The sequence below is a fragment of the Protopterus annectens genome, chromosome 2.part0, assembly GCF_019279795.1.
Source record: "Protopterus annectens isolate FY-2018-M chromosome 2.part0, PAN1.0, whole genome shotgun sequence".
Classification (NCBI taxonomy): Eukaryota; Metazoa; Chordata; order Ceratodontiformes; family Protopteridae; genus Protopterus; species Protopterus annectens.
In genome coordinates this window covers 1,131,718,571-1,131,736,722 of record NC_056728.1, presented here as the reverse complement: position 1 = coordinate 1,131,736,722, position 18,152 = coordinate 1,131,718,571, and the positions used below count along the sequence as shown (strand labels likewise).

Here is an 18,152-nt window from a genome sequence, read left to right as displayed (position 1 = left end):
TCGAGTTGGATCTGAGGATGGGTTGAGGAAGAATGAAAAGGACAACATCAGATATACTTTTAAGTCTGGAAAGCCTCAGTAAAAAGGTTAGTCTCTGGTGTGCAGCAAATCTTGCATATTTGTTTTCTACATTTGTATTAAACAACCTGTAAAAAGGTGCTTACAGAAATATAAATAGTTGCTATAACACAAACTTTTTAAAAAGTGAAATTTTGTGAATTTCAGGTCCTGCCCTCCTCCCACTTTCCTTACCACTTTCCTTCCTAGAGTCAGCCCCTGTATAGTATTTCCTGATTTGCAAGGCTAATCTAATTAGGAAGTTGCTCTCAGTAGTTATCAGGATTCTTCACATTAAAATTACAAAAAGCTGAACAGATTGATTACTTACTCTAATAACATCACAGACTCGCATTAAATTTTAATTCCTCTAAAAACATTTTAAAATGTTTCTCCATTAGACAGCATAATCATATAATTAATGACAAAGCCGCACACAAAATTACTGCTACAATGTATTTAAAAAGTCCCTTTACAGAGAATCTGCTTGAACTCGCAGCTTAAAATTAAAATGTGCACTTCAGAAGGCACTGTGGCAACTAGCATAAAACACTACTTAAATTAGATACATAGAATACCTTCAATAAAATCATAACAACTGGTGTTCTGTTTCCAGTCCACCACTGCAGATTTATGCAGAATGAATACAATTTTGTTTTAAAGTTACACAAACCATTTTAGAGTCTAAAAATAAAGGCAAATATAAACTGGGTTAAGCTAATATAAAGCAAAATTGAGAATGAGAACATAAAGAATTTTTCTGCAATAAAAGCATTTTCTGAATTCATGCACAAATTGGGAGGGCATTTTATTAAAAACACACTAACTTCCCCTGCTCGTTTTTACTCTGGATCAGCTTTTTCTAAGCATATATTTCATCCTCTAGAATCATACATGGTTTGTGCAGAATTTAAAATAAATAAATAACTTCATTTAAACTACTCTTCAGCCTTGATAGAAACTAGACGGCAAATTATAATACTGGACATGCATTTAGCAGCACCATTCTACACATAAAATAGTGCGCTTGGGCACGTTTTGGTGCATGCAAATGGGTTTTAGCTGTCAATGCACAACAAAACTCATTTTTCTTTAAATTTTATTCACTCTGAGCAAAACATGAAAAACATGTAGGATTTTTAAAATCTAGTCATCACCATCAGTTCAACAATGAAAAGATAAATGCAGACACGACACTATATTTCTGTTCTGCAACAAATCAAATACTATTACTGAAAATAAAGCCAATTAGGAAATAAAAAAATACACCATAACAGGAGAACATCTGTACTTCACACATAATGCAGCAACATTACCTTTCTGGACAATGTTGGAAAAATGCAGAAATCTGCTGCAGAATAACTGGCCAGCACTGAGGTCTGTTCTCCAGCACAGTGATTAATGGATGAGGAGGGCTCCTGCAACAAAATCCATGCACTTTGTTAAGTGACAAAAATGTCAACACAAAGTAAATACAGGAAACAAATTAGCTTTACAGTTAGAACACCAAATGCCATAAAACTATGAAGCAGCTACAATATAGGAACAAGCCTCTTGATGGAGGAAAGCAGCACAGCACTCTTCCTGTAAGAAGGTATTTATTACTAAAATAATTGTGCTTCATGCAGAAATTTAATGTACCATATTCAAAAATATTTAAAACGTCTTCAAATGCAAAACAACTTATATTCTAGTGCAACTGCTAAGGACAAAGTGACTGTGTTTGTTACCCGTCTTGCTTCAGTCCCCCAAATCCTCATTATCTGATTTACTTCATTTTTTTAAGTCAACATAATGTTAGCTGTTCTCCTGTTAAGCATCTATTAGACGACAAAGAATACTGAACTAAAATGTGAAAGATCACTGCTACTGCAGACAAGTCAGTTCCAGTGCATCCATCGACAAACTCCTTTTCCCATTTTTGCACATGGGGTCGGGGTGTCTGGTTAGTCCTGTAATGGTCTAATGCTGAATAATCATGTTTGTTTATTTTATCTATTTATTTGAAACTGTTAAATGGGTTAGAGCATTGATGAAAATAACCAATTTCAGTCTCAGTCCAGAAAGAAAAAGACTGGAGCAATACATTTACAACTTACTACAAGTATGCAGTGGGACAGAGATGAAGTATAAAATGTCAAGAAAATATAAGAAAAATAAGAGTTCAATGCATATGTGATGATGGGAGGTAGTGCCAGCTATGCCAGAGGGAGTAGGGCAATGCATGTGTAATAAATGCCAGCATAGCTAACTGGAGTTTTGTAAAGAAATATATGCCATTTGAATATCAAACTGATTTTGTAAAGTTGTTTGTGTTAAAAATGTATCAACAGTAGGTCCTGTTGGACAGAAAAGAAATATATATGTATGTCAAACTGTATTGTTGTAACTTTTTTATTTTTATGTATTTTATTTAACATTTGTTTACTGGGAAAGTGCAACTCGGACAGAGCCCATTTTCAGCGGGGGCCCAGGGAGAAAAGCTCCAGATGCATGCCTTTGGAATGTGGGAGGAAACCGGAGCACCAGGAGGAAACCCACACAAATGCTGGGAGGACATGCAAACTCAGCAAAGAAGGCACCCCAGCTGAGAATCGAACCGGAGAACCTCTTGCTGTGAGGCGACTAGGCTAACCGCTGCACCACCAAAACTGATTAAATGCATATATTTTAACAGAGGATACTAGAAGAGAAGGGGTTAATTAAGCTTAGCCCAGCTAACCAAGAAAAATAACCTGAAATAATTAAATGACTTGGTTTAGGCCATAAGAATTCTACCTCAAAGGTCCGAATGCAACCAGAGACGCAAGGTCTATGAAAAGCCTTTCTGTAGGAACAGTATAAGTGTTGGAATGGTTTTATTTATTATTTGATATTTTTTGACCAGGAAAGTGTGACTCAGCTAGTGCCCCTGGAACAGGGACACAGTGCATTGATTTCACACAGAGGGTTGTGGAGGACTTGGCTTGGAACATTCGGTTGAGGACTCAAATCTGAGGTGGTCAGTTTGGAGTCGTATTTGGGGCTTGTAGAGGAAGTCCAGCCCCAGGACTGGAGTTGTGCATTCCCTGTGTGCTCTTAAGGGAAATTGTGCTCAGTGCAGACAGCTGCATCTGAAAATACTGTGTGTGCCTATTTTTCTCTCTCAGTGAACGTTCCCCCCTAATGTCAGTAGTGAGGATTGAGGCTCCTTGATTAGTGGTCACGAGAAGGGATGTCACATATTGGTGGCAATGGTGGGACCGAGGCTTCTTGGTCACTGTCCCAGTGGAGGCATGTCACAGCACATCAATTAGATATCCATTAATAAGCAGAGAAAGGAAAATAGAAGGAATATACAGCAATTCATTTACAAATGAAGCAGACTGGACAAATGTTTAGTATCCCATATATTCTGGCTGATACTGCTTACTTACCTGGCAGAAGCTTTTTAGCCACTGATGTGCCAAGCGGTCATACCAAAAAGGCTTTAAGTACAACAGTGAAGACTGAAGAATTCCTGACAGCAGAACTGAGAAAGGCAATAAGTACCTTAACTCATGCTGTACCACATAGCACACTGCTTTGTACAGTAGAGAGTTGATTATGCAAACTAATTGGGACCTAGGGTAGTTCGGATAATCAAACTATTCAGATAATCAAACATATAATTGAACCGGATAAAAAACTTCTAAAAATGTTTTTGATTAACATTAAACAAGAAAAATAAAACAAATATATTGCAAGTACAAAAATGTATAGTATATTACTGTAGTACAAGCTCAAAAATACTCAAGTGAATACATATAATGTTTACATATTCAGACTTTATACTTTTTCCTACCTAAAAACAGTGGAAGACTGCATTTGGATAATTGACATTTCGGATAATGAACATTTGGATCTCTCTACTGTATTCTTTAACACAAGGTATATGGTCTAATGCTTAACAGGTTACTGCCAACTGAGATATGGGAGGCGGGTTTGCTTGATGTGAATATAATCAAATGGGATGCACCAATCAGAATTAGCTGAAACATGATTCAGTCAAAGAGAAGCCATTTTGAGCAAGATCACAGAACTGTTGAGATAAAACAGCTTCCCTTTATCTTTCAACAATCTAGGAATGTGATACATTCAAAGATGTGGTGGTGAGGGAGTACAGGGGAAAACCTTTATTTTTACTTCATTGTGAAAGCCAACTTTGTCTGTTGTAATCTTGTCTCCTCATATATTTTACGTTTAAGTTTAAACCATTCAAAGAGTTAATATGAATCTCAGGCACAACACACAGCAGCCTAGCAATAAATTCATAACCTTCAGAAAGGATTTATGTATCATATTTTACAAAACACACTAAAGAATAACTACTTAGTGTACTAAGGGCATTTTGGCCACCACATCATAGCAACAAAAATTTATCAGCTGGTACCCAGAGCAACCTTCTAAACAGCTCTATCATGGGACTGACCATATCAGGAGGTCAGCCACCATGAACTCATTAAAAAGGGGGTGGTCCCACCACATCAGAGGCTTCAGAAGGAGGACAGGAGCAATAAGAGGGAATGGGTTAAAAGCAATATTATTTAAAAAGACATTAAAATAACAATAGTCTATGAGATACACAGGGTCACAGGCCTAGCTCAGTCATCTTGCATACAGGGAGATGAATCTAGTAAGCAGTAGTAAAATCAGCTGCAGTAAGTTGGGGTGATATTATAAGCATGATAAAGAAGACTGAGGGATATAAATCTCTGAGTAGACCCTTTCAATGCAATGTAGTCCACACATGCTTTTTTCCAACAGATTACTACCACTGAACTGTCTCCATTACTGAGGACATGAATGAAAAGCATGTCATACTTCAGGTTAACAATAACCAACATCCTGCTGACTTACATACTTGGTGACAAAGCAGGTAAGATTCATCTTTCTTTTGACCCCTATGAAAACATGAAATGGAACAAATTGCTGTATTCACATAAAAGTCTTCTTTTATGATGTCTTATATTCCACAGTCATACATACATCTACACTACAGATCACATCCTACCCAGTTACAACTTTTTTTTTTTAGATGAGAGTCGAGTTGCTGACAATGACTCTTAATATCCAACTCTGATGACATAGATCCATGTTTATGGAATGGTCTGGAAAGCCACTCTGTGCTGGGGGGAGCAGCATCTGAAGGAATAGTGTCCTTGGGTGTGGGAATGCTTCACAGTATGAAGAAAAAAAATGCAACAGTGTGTGCAGGCATCCGCACAAACACTTGCACTGTTAGATGCATGTGGGAAACAATAAGAAGGTTCATCTTGCTGAGCTATTTACTAACTAATTCTGAATGAATTTTGTCAAAATCTGCACAGCTTCAGATAAGGATTCTTACATGGGGCATAGCCCCCAAACATTCCATGCACAGAGTTTCACCACCCCATGAAACCCCACCTTAATTTAACTCCAAGGTCACAAAATATTAGAGTACATTATGAAACATACCCACAGCTGCTAATTCTAATAAACTTGTTTAGTTATTGTTTACTGAAAAGAAATAGAGTGGAAGAACCAGTGCTGTCACTGATGAGTCTAGGGCTTGGATAGTACAAAAGGAGTATACAGATTTTTTTCCCAGATGATGGCTATTCACATCCTCACAACACCTCGCTCCGGATAATGTATGGGTGTGTCAATAATACTGTTGACAGTATAGATGTTGGGGGCTGAAAAGTCATACTTAATGGTTCCAAAAGAATGGCAGGAAAGATCGGAAAAGCTGTGCAATTAAAAATAAATTTACAAGTTCCTTAGTGAGCTCACCGACACATTTACATCAATTATTACAACTGTAAATATTTAGAAACAAAACAATGCACAATATGCAGAAAAGAACACCAATTAGTAGAAAAACAAACACATTCTTATAGGTTTAATAATAGTCATTAATATACAAAATATATACACATACATATCAAATAAGTATGTGTGTGTATGCGTAGTCATTCATGCACATGCAGAAACCAACATAATACACACAGCTCCACACACCCAGAGAGCAAACACTTTAATTTACAGAAAACAACTTCCTTGGCAACAGAGTAGATTTGGCTTCATTGTTATTTTATTACTTAAACTAAAAAAAAACAAATAAAAAATGAAAACTGAATGTTTGCATATAGTTTTTTACACTTGGTCAGAGAGAGTGGTACGGTGTAAGACGAGCTTCAACAGCAAAAGAGTTATCAATTACACAAAATTTACCATTGAAACCTCAAGATCAAAACACTATTAGGATATAATTTAAGAAAACTAAAATTATTATTATGGAATGTGCATGTATCCATCCATAGCCAATGCCTTCCCCATCCAGCTCAGGGTCACTGAGCCAACATAGCTATAAGGCAGGAAGTAATCCTGGGCAGACAGCAAGTCATCACAGTACACACACAGAGACAGACACACAGAGACAGACACACACAGACAGACACACACAGACAGACACACACAGACAGACACACACAGACAGACACACACAGACACAGACACACAGACACAGACACACAGACACAGACACACAGACACAGACACACAGACACACACACACACACCTAGGGGTAATCTTAACAGCACTAAAGGACCTACCTATACACCTTTTGTATGTGGGAGGAAAGCAGACTCCTAGCACAATTTCATGTGAACATATGGAGGACAAGAAAAATCTGCACAGAATCCCAGCCAGGAACAAAAGTAGTGAATTAACTGGCATAAGGAAGCAACTGCACAGCTTTGCAACCCTGGGATTTACACATTTTGTATATTTTCTTAAAACAAAAGCTTTGCTCTATTAACAAGTTTCATCTATAAAACATTACTGGATTGTTAATTTTAACTGATGCTCCAACTACAACATCAAAATGGGTCTATATCATGCAGTCGAAGTTACGTAACTTCGAACACCTAATGGTCGAACCATTATGTTCGATGTTGCATAACTTCGACTACCTTAAAAAAAAAAAAAAAAACAATGGACAACAAAATGAACTGCTGTAAGCAGGGAGGCAAGCACCCCCTGCACTCCCCCACACCCCGAGCTACTTAAATATACCAACACTGAGATTGCACCACATTGAACAGAATGGAAACCTCCGCCTTTGGAGATTTCCATTCACACACACAAACTTTTACAAATTCAAATATATGGTCTCGAACATATGTGGTTCGACCTTGTAAAAGTTCGATGACATGATAGGAACCCCATCAAAATATAAAATGAGGAAATCATATTTTATTTATTCATTCTGTACACTTAGTCAATGTTGTGTGTCACCCCTCAAGAAATGAATATAGTGGAGCTCTAGCTCAGTGTGTTTTCCAGTTTGAAAATGTTACAACACAATAATGTTTGGATTTCACAATGACCTTTGTGTAGCTGTCATTAAAATGTGAAATATCACTTATATGGCCTCCCTTTCTCCTCAGCTCCCAATGACCATATTACTGCATACCGCAAAAAATGTGTCATATGCAAAGAAGATGACTGTGACAAAAAGGTGAGGTGCATTTAACTGAAACACAATTAAGATGGCCAAGGAGGACACGCAGTACACCCTATATTCTTCTTCATGCAACCTGACAGAATAGACTTGTGCAGATAACATCAATGTACCACAATTATATAAACACTTTCAAATCCAGTCTACTTAGTTATTTAGTTTGTTCATTTTATATTTATTAGCAGAACAAACAGGCTGCTAAAATAACTATTTTCAGTCACGACCCCAACCAGAGGCAAACATGCAAGAATGCTTAATGCATACACAGAATAGCAAATATGTCTATAGAACATTCAATGTGCTTTAAAGTTCTACTCTAACACCTTTATCATTACACTTTAGCATTGCTAGTGTGACAATTTTTTAATCTCCCTCTGTAGTCCATATAATTCTTGAATATCTCACTGCATGGACTTGCTGTAATTAAATGTTTATAAAACATGTAGAAATTCACTTGAAGGTTATTGTAGATCGCAGTGTGTATGTACCTTTAAGAAGCATTTCCAGATGTAGCACATGCATATAAATATCGAGCACATGCAGGCAGCAGTGCCATTTTGAGAGAACAGCCAGAGTGTTAACATGTATGAGTGTGGTAATCAGTAAGTTACAAAGCCTCATTTCTGATGTGTTTGTGCATAATAAAGCTGCTTGAACAGAACCCACAGATGTTCATCTGTTTTATCCTGACCAGACGAGCAACAGTTGTTGCATGTACATCAATGCACTTTGTCTCGATGAAGGAATGCACTAGTTCTAACAACTTTTAATAATTGTGTTCACTATCTACTTACTAACGATGGATCTCTCTTTCATATATATTCATGTATTCTACTGTCTACTGTACTGGCAGGTAAAGGAGCTCAACTTAGGAGACAAATCTCTGTAGCAAAGTGGTTCACAAGCATGTATGTGGCTTCCACATAAAACTGCCTCAGAAATATTCAAAACAGTAATATTTCTGGCAGCAACTCAAAGAACCAAAAGGCACATGTATGTAAGCAGTAATGCTTCACACCTTATTTTATGTTGCTCTGGCTAATTGCATGCATGCTAGAGCTTCAAAACCATTCAAAAGGAAAATTATTTTGATGGCAACAGACGAGCTCAAAAACACAAATATATAGGGAGTAATGCTCCCTCTTCATTTTTCTTAAGTTGTGTAAATGGATGCTACGCTCATTGCATTTGTTTAGTAGGATATGTATGGTACTTGTGTGTGGCTGTTACTACTACTTTAACATTTATTTGCGTTCATGTAGTGTTTTACTTCTGTGTACTTCATCTTCAAATCTACCTGTTAGAATACCTCTCAGCACAGGAACTCCAGAAAAAAAAAAATAAGGAGGGGACAAAGGCCCATAATTACAGACAGATTTTAAATACTGTTCTTAAAAAGATACTACAATAACAGGTTTTGCAATAACATTCATTTTCTGAATGATGTGAATTCTAAAACTCAAATGTCTCATTATTTAGAGATTTTAATCCTCAATGATATGCCAGAAAACTGTACATTTTATAAGAGTCAGATATAAAAAAAGCAACAAAAATCTGGAAATTCTGGACAGATGAGAGGTATGTCTGTTAGGTCTATCTATGCCTAGCAGAGGCGTTATAGGTCCATAGGTAAATGCTAGGCTATCAGACTGCAGACTATTGCATACATGGCCAATAAGTACAGATCAAAATAAAACTCTGTACCTTGCCATCTGTGAGGTAAAGACCTTAAGCATTATGTTCATCTAAAAAGGCATCTGTTACCACTAAAAGGTTAAAACAACAAAAGAAGTTAGAGATAATCCTAGACATATTGCAAATGAAGGCAGCATTTGTATTGCAGCTCCCATTATTAGACTAAAGGTCCTTGGTTCACATTCATCTGCTTGGCATGGTCTACAGGTTACAGGCTCCAAGAATATCTCACTCAGTACAGACAGTCAAGAGACTACTTGAGATTTACCCACAGGGCAATAGATGGAATGCAAAATAGGGACTTAAAGGCCCCCCACAACAAATATCCACCAGTGAGGGGCACCCTAGACATTCTTTCATGTCACATAAAAATGCAAGACTCCTTATACTTGTATATAACACACTTACATGTACACACTTCAGCAGGAATCTAACAGGGGCAAAAGGGCCCCCCCTCATACACCACCAACCCATGTACATGACCATCTGATTAATAAACTGTGTGCGAACTTTTAGCAACATTAGTCAACACAACTGAATCATCTAGAGAGAATTTTTACACTGCTGAGTGGCTAGCCCTGACAAGGTGCAAGGATACTGAGCACCACAGATGATTCCAAAGAGGTTGATCTGTACACCTCTTTCCCAGACTGGCACCATCTAGAGTCTGTGCTGCTGCTGCTCACAGCTCTATTCTTGGGTGAGTTTTTGAGGTGGCAACACTCGGCATTTTTTTGGGGAGTTAACAGGAACCCCAAGGTGACACAGGGAGAAAGCACAGTTGTGTAAGATCTTACCATAACGGTGGACGTCCTTCTCTTAACTGCTGCAGTATTCCTTACAATAGGGATCCTCTGCCAAGGGCAGCCCAACCTCCAGCCCTTATATCAAAGCCTTTAGGACTTTATCAGAATAAATTCTTAATACAACTACACAGCCTTATATAGCCAAATCCCATGCTTAACATGGATGATTAATTAGTATTGAAGTTAATTAAACCAATACATACAAAAATACTTGTTTTAAAGTAATACATTTTAAAAATACATTTTCTAAACATTTAAAAAAATTGTGAAAGACCTTGCACCCTCTACCAGAAAATATGTTAGCTTTGTTTGTTTCAAGAAATATACGTTGCTACGTGTTAAACACGTTATTAGAACTTCTGTGTTTTTTTGTTTTAAAACTAGGGTTAAAAGAGCTAGAGTCATTTATATCCAGAGGGCAAATGGCATCAACTTTGATTTGCCACACCAATTCTTCTAACTTAGTTCCCAATTTCCAAGCACCACCCCTAGATTTAAAAGGAATTCCTTCTAAAATGACAATAGGGCAAATTCTAAATTCAACACATTTGGTGGAATGCCTATATAAGGCATTATTCATATTACAACTAGAAATATCATAGCGGTGTTCATAAATGCATTTTCTCAGTTTTAATTCCGTTTTTCCCAAGTAAAACACAGAACACAATGCTAGGTAAGCTAACCCTTACTAGTACAATTGCCTCCCTGTGGATATATCCTATATTTTTAAGATGTTATCCAGTATAATGGGACTGGTTTCCAAAATGTGCTTGCATTAACTACAAGCACCACACTTTTTCGTGCTTTGGCGTAATGACACACCTAACTTAGGACCTTGGTTATTCTCAACTATCTTTTTAATGTTGTTAGCTCTCTTGTAAAATAAAAGTTGATTTCCCAAAATGTTTTTCAGTCTATCATCACTGGTTAAAATACACCAGTGATTGTTCAGTATACTGTTAATACCTGAATCTGTATTAAACTGTACAGTCAAAGCCCTGTTATAGGACCATTTTCCCGAATTCTCACTCTGTTTATTAAAGTCACAGAAAAGTTGACCAATTGCTTTAACAGGGCCTTCTGCTCCTTCACCATTGCCTATGGCTTTTTTCCGGACTCCGTAGACTTGTTTAAACCCACATCAAGGACAGGAATGTATTTCACACTCCATCCTTTTGAGATGATCTCACTAATCGCTTTCGCCATCTGGCAAGAACGGCAAGAACATTCCCTCTCCAAAAACATGTTTTCAAGTTTAACACTTTCAACATCAAATACCTCTCTTTCAGATGTCATGTAGGCTAATCTCACAAACAACCCTTTAACAAAGCTCTTCTTTTGTGAGAATGGATGGAAACTCTTGAAATGCACTCAAACTTTCTTGACACAACCATCACTAAGGGTTTATCTGTCTAGCACCAATTTTATAAGTAAATTTCAAAAATGAGGTAGTTTAGTTGATAAATTTAATAACATCAGATACTAAAATTGTGTCTGTTCAAAGGATGAAAATGTCATTCAAAAATCTCAAGTATAGTTTTGTGTGTTGAAAAAAAATCAGGATGTAAATACAAATTTGGTTTCCCAGGAGAGCATAACCAAGTTGGCAAACATGGGGACACAAGAAGCCCCCATTGCCACCCCCTTATTTTGCTTAAAAATCTCCCCTTTGAACCAAATGTGCTTTGTTTCCTAATACTATCTCCATAAATGCAGTTAACAATCTGATGTCTCTAGAAGTTATAAACTTAAAATTTATTAAAGCCTCGTGGAATAATTGCAAGCCAGTGTCCTGGGGAATACAGGAAAAGAAATGTGTTACATCTACAGTTACAAAAGTTACATCTTTATCAGACTTTAATTTACCTAAAAATCCCAGGAATCCCTAATCATGTCCATATTTAATTCCTAGATAAGCATTAACATCCTGTCAATCATTACAGCAAATGGATACATTTTTGATCCTGCAGCTGAAACTGTTGGTCTAAAAGGGGGCTTAGCTGTGTCTTTGCGTATCTTGGGTATCCTAAATATAGTTAGTATAGCAGGTTTTTTTTTTTTTTCAAAGAATTGCAATTATCAATATCAAAATAGTGTTGTAACAAACTATCTTCAAGGTATTGATCAATTTTACTATAAGATACATGGAACTAATTCATAGAAGCTACAGTGTAGGAAAGACTATTGCCCACACCCATCTAATCTCTACTCTTTTTTATGCCTCACGCATATTTACTAATCTGTCAAAAAATAACCTTAAGAAACTAGAAAACTCCTACAATAATATAGCCAGATTTGCCACAGGTAACCCTTACAGAACACACCACTGTATTAATCTAAAGCAACTAGGGTGGCTTGAATTAAAGCAGCAACTGAAATTCAGTCAACTTGCCATCGCCCATAAAATACTTTATCAACCAGCCAAGACACCCATCCTATATAACCTTAATCACCCCTACTATAACCTGAAGTCCCCAAGATCTTCACAAAAACGTCTTGTAAATATCAATAAATCAAACAATAGAGCTGGAGACTCTCTCTTCTCTAATACTGTTGGTAAAAACTGGAATCTACTTCCCTCCGAACTTTCCACACTTCCCTCTATTACTCTGTTCAAAAATAAACTTAAGCTCTTCCTTAAAACACATTGAATGTGCTCCTGTACTAAACCTGATTGACCAACATGCTCTTGTTACTTGATTCAACCTTACCTTCTCATCTCTGCAACAATTTCATCTTAACAGCCACTATTCTACCTTTCCATAATATTCTTACTTATTATGGTATTCTCAAAAGGTGGCATATTGTACTACTAGATGTATTACTCAACTGCTACATCATATTACCTTTTTTATCTTCCTTTTATCTACATTTATACTCTACTTTTTAGCTATTAATCTTTCTGAACATTTAATTGTAACTTCATTAGTAATTGTACTAAGCCTAGTTTGAGATTTTCATTTTTTTTATTTATACTTTATAAATGTGTGACCACCTTAAAAAAAATATATATATTTTTTGCAATTTAAATATGTACTGCTGTATATGTGAACTTCATTTGAACTGATTGGAGCTTATCTCCCTGGGCCTCTACTGAAAATGGACATATATCCAACTAAACTAGCCCGGTCAACAAATGTAAAATAAATAAAAGACTGTCACAAACTATTTTCATCATTTCCCCAATATAACTCAAGTTGTCAAACAGGACAACTCCCCCTCCTTTGTAGGTTTTCAAAATTCTTATCAAATTATTCTTTTACAATTCCTGCAATTATTGGTAGTTACCCTTTTTCAAATCATAATTTCACATTTTCATACTTCCCAAGGTGAATCGTTTTAAAAAAATCTTGTTCACAGGCATTAGAAAAAAAAGTACAGTTTTGTACCTACCATAAATGTAGATGTTCGAGGATCCCATTGCTGCAGTCCTTACTATTGGGTAGTCCGCTTATCCAGTCGGCCCGAATACCAGAGTATAAGGCTGACGTCGGTCAGGGCGCATTAGACTGACGTCAGTACGTCAGGGTACTAATGCGCATGACCGACGTCATATCCTCAGTCTTTTCTTGCCCCAGATGTCAGAAGACCCTAAAAAGACAAGGCCCAAAATACCTGCACCAAAAATATGTACAATATATACAAGAATATATACAAAAATATCAGTATGTAACCTCACCTATACAACCACCCCTAAACACAGAGGGGAAGGAGGGAGGGTAAATTGGACTGCAGCAATGGGATCCTCGAACATCTACATTTATGGTAGGTACAAAACTGTACTATGTTCTTCGTTCCCCATTGCTGCAGTCCTTACTATTGGGTAGAATCCCAAAGCAGAGGTAAGGGAGGCTGGCAAATCATAAAGAAGCAGGAGCTGACAACATGCCTTGCAAAACAGCTGTGGCAAAACCAGCCCTAGACTTAGAGTAGATAGGAAGGTGATAATGCTTAGAGAAAGTATGCACTGAACTCCAAGTAGCTGCTTCCAAAATATCCTTGGTTGCCACCCCCCTTAGAAATGCTGTTGAAGTGGCAGTAGCCCTAGTGGAATGAGGCCTAATCCCAGCTGGAATCTCCTTGCCATGATGGGAATAACAAAATGCAATGCAAAAGCCAATCCACCTAGAAATAGTTTGTTTTGACACAGGCTTGCCCTGCGAACTCAAAGCAAAAGAAACAAACAACTGCTGAGACTGCCTAAAATCCTTAGTCCTGCTTAAGTAATAACGCAATTGCCTGTGTACATCTAAAGTATGCAAAATCTTTTCCCCTTTATTTTGGGGGTCTGCATAAAAGTAGGCAAATGAATAGTTTGGTTTAAAGCCACACTAGAAACCACCTTAGGCATAAAGGAAGGATTAGTGCGTAATGATACCCTATCCTTATGGAAAATCAAAAAGGGCTCGACTGCCATAAGGGCCTGCAACTCAGACACCCTTCTTGCAGAAGTAATAGCCAACAGAAAAGCAGTCTTCCATGACAAATATTTCAATTCAGCAGTAGCCGCAGGCTCAAAAGGTTGTAGAGTAAGTTTTTCCAACACAAAATTGAGATCCCAAGCAGGAGTAGGAGCTCTACGTGGGGGTCTTATATTCTTTGCCCCTCTAAGAAACTGCTTGAACAAAGGATGCGAAAACAATGGTGGGTCACAATCATAGTGAGCTGAAATTGCTGCAGCATGAATCTTAATGGAAGAGAAGGACAAACCCTTGTCCAGCAACTCAGTAAGATATTGAAGAGCCACACTCAAATTAGGCTCAGAAATCTCCAAATTCTTTGCTTTACTCCAAAATAAAAATCTCTTCCATTTTTCTGCGTACACTTTCCTTGTACTAGGTCTTCTAGCTTCCATAATCACATTTAAAACTTGTTGAGGAAGTTGAGACCTGCTGTGTTTCAACCCAGAATATGCCAGGCTGTTAGATGAAGAGAGTGAAGCTTGACATTGAGCAGACGACCGTCCTTCTGGGATAACAGATGTGGAATCAAAGGTAAAGGCCATGGAGGCTTCTTTACCAGACTCCGTAGTAGTGGGTACCAGTGTTGCCGAGGCCAATCTGGAGCTATCAAAATCATCCTTGGCCTGTCTTGTCTGACCTTTAACAGTACCTTTGGAAGAAGAGGCAGAGGTGGAAAGGCATACACATGAAGGTTTTTCCAACTGAAAGACAGAGCATCCACTTTCCAAGCTGTGTGATGAAACCCCTTTGTGCAAAACTTTGGCAGCTGGTGGTTTAGTGGAGAAGCGAACAGATCTATGTCTGGAGTTCCCCATGACACTGTCAATTTCTGAAATACATGAAGATCCAGTTTCCACTCGTGGGGATCCATGATTTGTCTGCTTAACACATCTGCTAAGGAGTTCTGTGCTCCTGGCAGAAACCTTGCCTGAAGAGTTAGTTGCAAGCGTAGCGCAGTCTCCCATAAAATCATTGCTTGCCTGCATAGAGGATAAGAATGTGTTCCCCTTGCTTGTTGATGTACCACATGACAGTTGTGTTGTCTGTTAGAATCAACACCTGCCCTGGAAGAAGTAACTCCTTGAAAGCCAGTAATGCAAACTGGACTGCTAACATCTCCTTCATGTTGATATGTAGATGCTGTAGTCTGGCAGGCCACTTGTCTTGTATCCACTTTCCATTTAGATGAGCTCCCCAAGCAATATCCGAGGCATCTGTCGTTAAAATCTGACTCGCCTCTGGCCGGGTCACAGAGAGTCCCTTGTTTAGGTGACATTCCTGAGCCCACCACAAAAATTCTCTTTGAAGGCAAGGTATTATTTGAATGACAGTGTCCAAATCCTGGCAGTGCTGTGTCCATACATTTTTGAGATACCATTGTAACTTCCTCATATGCAGTTTGGCATTGGGAAGCACCAGAATACAAGATGCCATGAACCCTAATGCTTGAAGGACTGTCTTTGCAGTCAGCACGGACTGATGAGAGAGTTGATGGAAGTAAAGTGATAGACTCTTTTGTTTGTCCGGGGTTAAAAAGGCCATCTGGGCTGCTGTATTCAGTCTCACACCCAGAAAGCACATGTCTTGAGAGGGTACTAGACTGGACTTTATTTCGTTCACAGAATACCCTAGGCATCTTAGCACTGCTATAACATATTCCAGATGCTGTAGAAGGTCTTCTTTTTCTTGAGCCAGAATCAGGCAGTCGTCTAAGTAAGGATAGATTTGAATTCCTTGTAGCCTGAAGTAAGCTATCACTGGAGCCAGAACCTTTGTGAATACTCTGGGCAGTAGATAAGCCAAAGGGCAATGCAGAGAACTGATAATGAGAATCTCCAGCTCGAAACCGCAGATACTTCCTGCAACTTAGCCTTATAGGCACATGAAGGTAAGCTTCCTTGAGATCTAAAGTTACCATCCAGTGATCTTTGCCCAGCAGAGGTAAAAGCTGTTGTAACGTCAACATCTTGAACTTGGGAATGTCCAGATAAGTGTTGAGGAGAGATAAATCCAAAATCGGTCTCCACGTGTTCCCCTTCTTTGGTACTAGGAACAGGCGAGAATAAAATCCTAGGCCCCTTTCTGATACAGGGACTGGCTGAATGGCCCCCATCTGGAGTAACTGAGAAACCTGCTTGTGAGCCTCTTTTCTTTGTGGAGGAGGAACGTCTGGCATGCCTTTGAAAGGGGGCATTGTATGGAAATAAAACCTGTAACCGTGGTGAATGATGTCCAACACCCATCTGTCTTGAGTAATTAAATCCCAATTTTCTTTGAAAAGAGACAGTCTTCCTCCCAAAGGAGCTGCCAGACGAGAATCTACTGGCAGCTGAAAAGGCAGGTCATTGGGTCTGTTTACGAAAGGACTGACCCCTGCCCTCACCAGAAGTCTGAGCAGGGGAACTCCCTGTTCTAGGCCTAAAAGAACCTTGAGCTCTGCCCCTACCACGTCTAGACCTACCCCTAGACTGGGAATTATAAGCAGGATATGTCCACCCCTTAGCAGGCCAATTTCTACTAAACTTCGGTGGCTGTACCTGCAAAAAATCTTTAACAGTTTGCATAGACTTAGCTTTATCCTCCATTTTCTTTAAAACTGCTTCCACAGGCGAACCAAACAACACATCAGACTGTAAAGGAGCATCCAAAATCCTTGTCTTAACATGCTCAGCTAAATTCTGATCCCTCAACCAGGCATGCCTGCGAAGAACAGAACTAGTGGCAGCCACCCTCGAGGAGGCCTGCACAGCATCAAAACCACATTGCAAAGAATGCTTGCCCACTTGTTCAGACACATAAACCAAATCCAGCAACTCTTTACACTCAATACCTTCCGCCAAAGCATCCACCTTAGATTTCAATTGTGAAAGGAGATAATTTTGATATTTCAGCATGTGAAACTGACAATTCAACGCTCTCATGGCTAGAGTGGAAGAAGTATACACTTTCTTTCCCCACCTATCCAAAGCCCTTGCCTCTTTGTCAGTGGGAACAGGATTTTTAACCACAGAGGCTTTAACACCTTTAGGCCCCTGAGAAACAGTTTCTGGGTCCGCCCTAGGACTCAAACAAATACTTATGAGCTTCGGGCACCCTATAGTACCTATCAGGTTTAACAGGAGCAGGAGGCAAAGAGTCAGGGTTCAGGGAAGCCTCTGCAAAAACATCTTCCACCACATTCAACACAGGAGGTATAGCTAAGGGCCTATGCTGGGGTAAAAACAAGAATTCCCTAAGCCTTTTCCTGGAATCAGAGTAATCCTGGCCTTCCCATTTAAAGTGCTCCCTCATGGAATGCAGAGTCTCTGAAAATGAGAAATCCTCAGGAGGAGAAGCCGAAGGAGTGGCATCATCCACATCAGAATCAGAATAAGGAGGATACTCCTGCAAATCTTCCGCAGAAGACTCAGAAGCCTCTGAACCCTGTTCAAAACTGTCAAACTCTGGTTCCACCCTAGGCCTCTTATCAGGAGGGCCCATAGAACCTCTAATCATAGTAATCAAATCTTCCGCCATTTTAAGCATATGTTTCTTAGGTACAGAACCCGAAATGCTAGGAGAAGCCCCTACTGAAGCTGAACTTGGCCTACCTCTAAAAAGTC

At 38.7% G+C, this 18,152-nt stretch overlaps 1 protein-coding gene across 1 annotated transcript in view; it reads right to left on the bottom strand.

Moving 5' to 3' along the window:
- FOCAD (focadhesin) overlaps positions 1-18,152 on the bottom strand; it is a 2,336,882-nt gene that overhangs the window by 1,623,719 nt on the left and 695,011 nt on the right. The window contains exon 6 of the mRNA XM_044060381.1: positions 1,374-1,475. Coding sequence (XP_043916316.1) covers positions 1,374-1,475 — 102 coding nt within the window. The remainder of the gene's footprint in view (positions 1-1,373; positions 1,476-18,152) is intronic.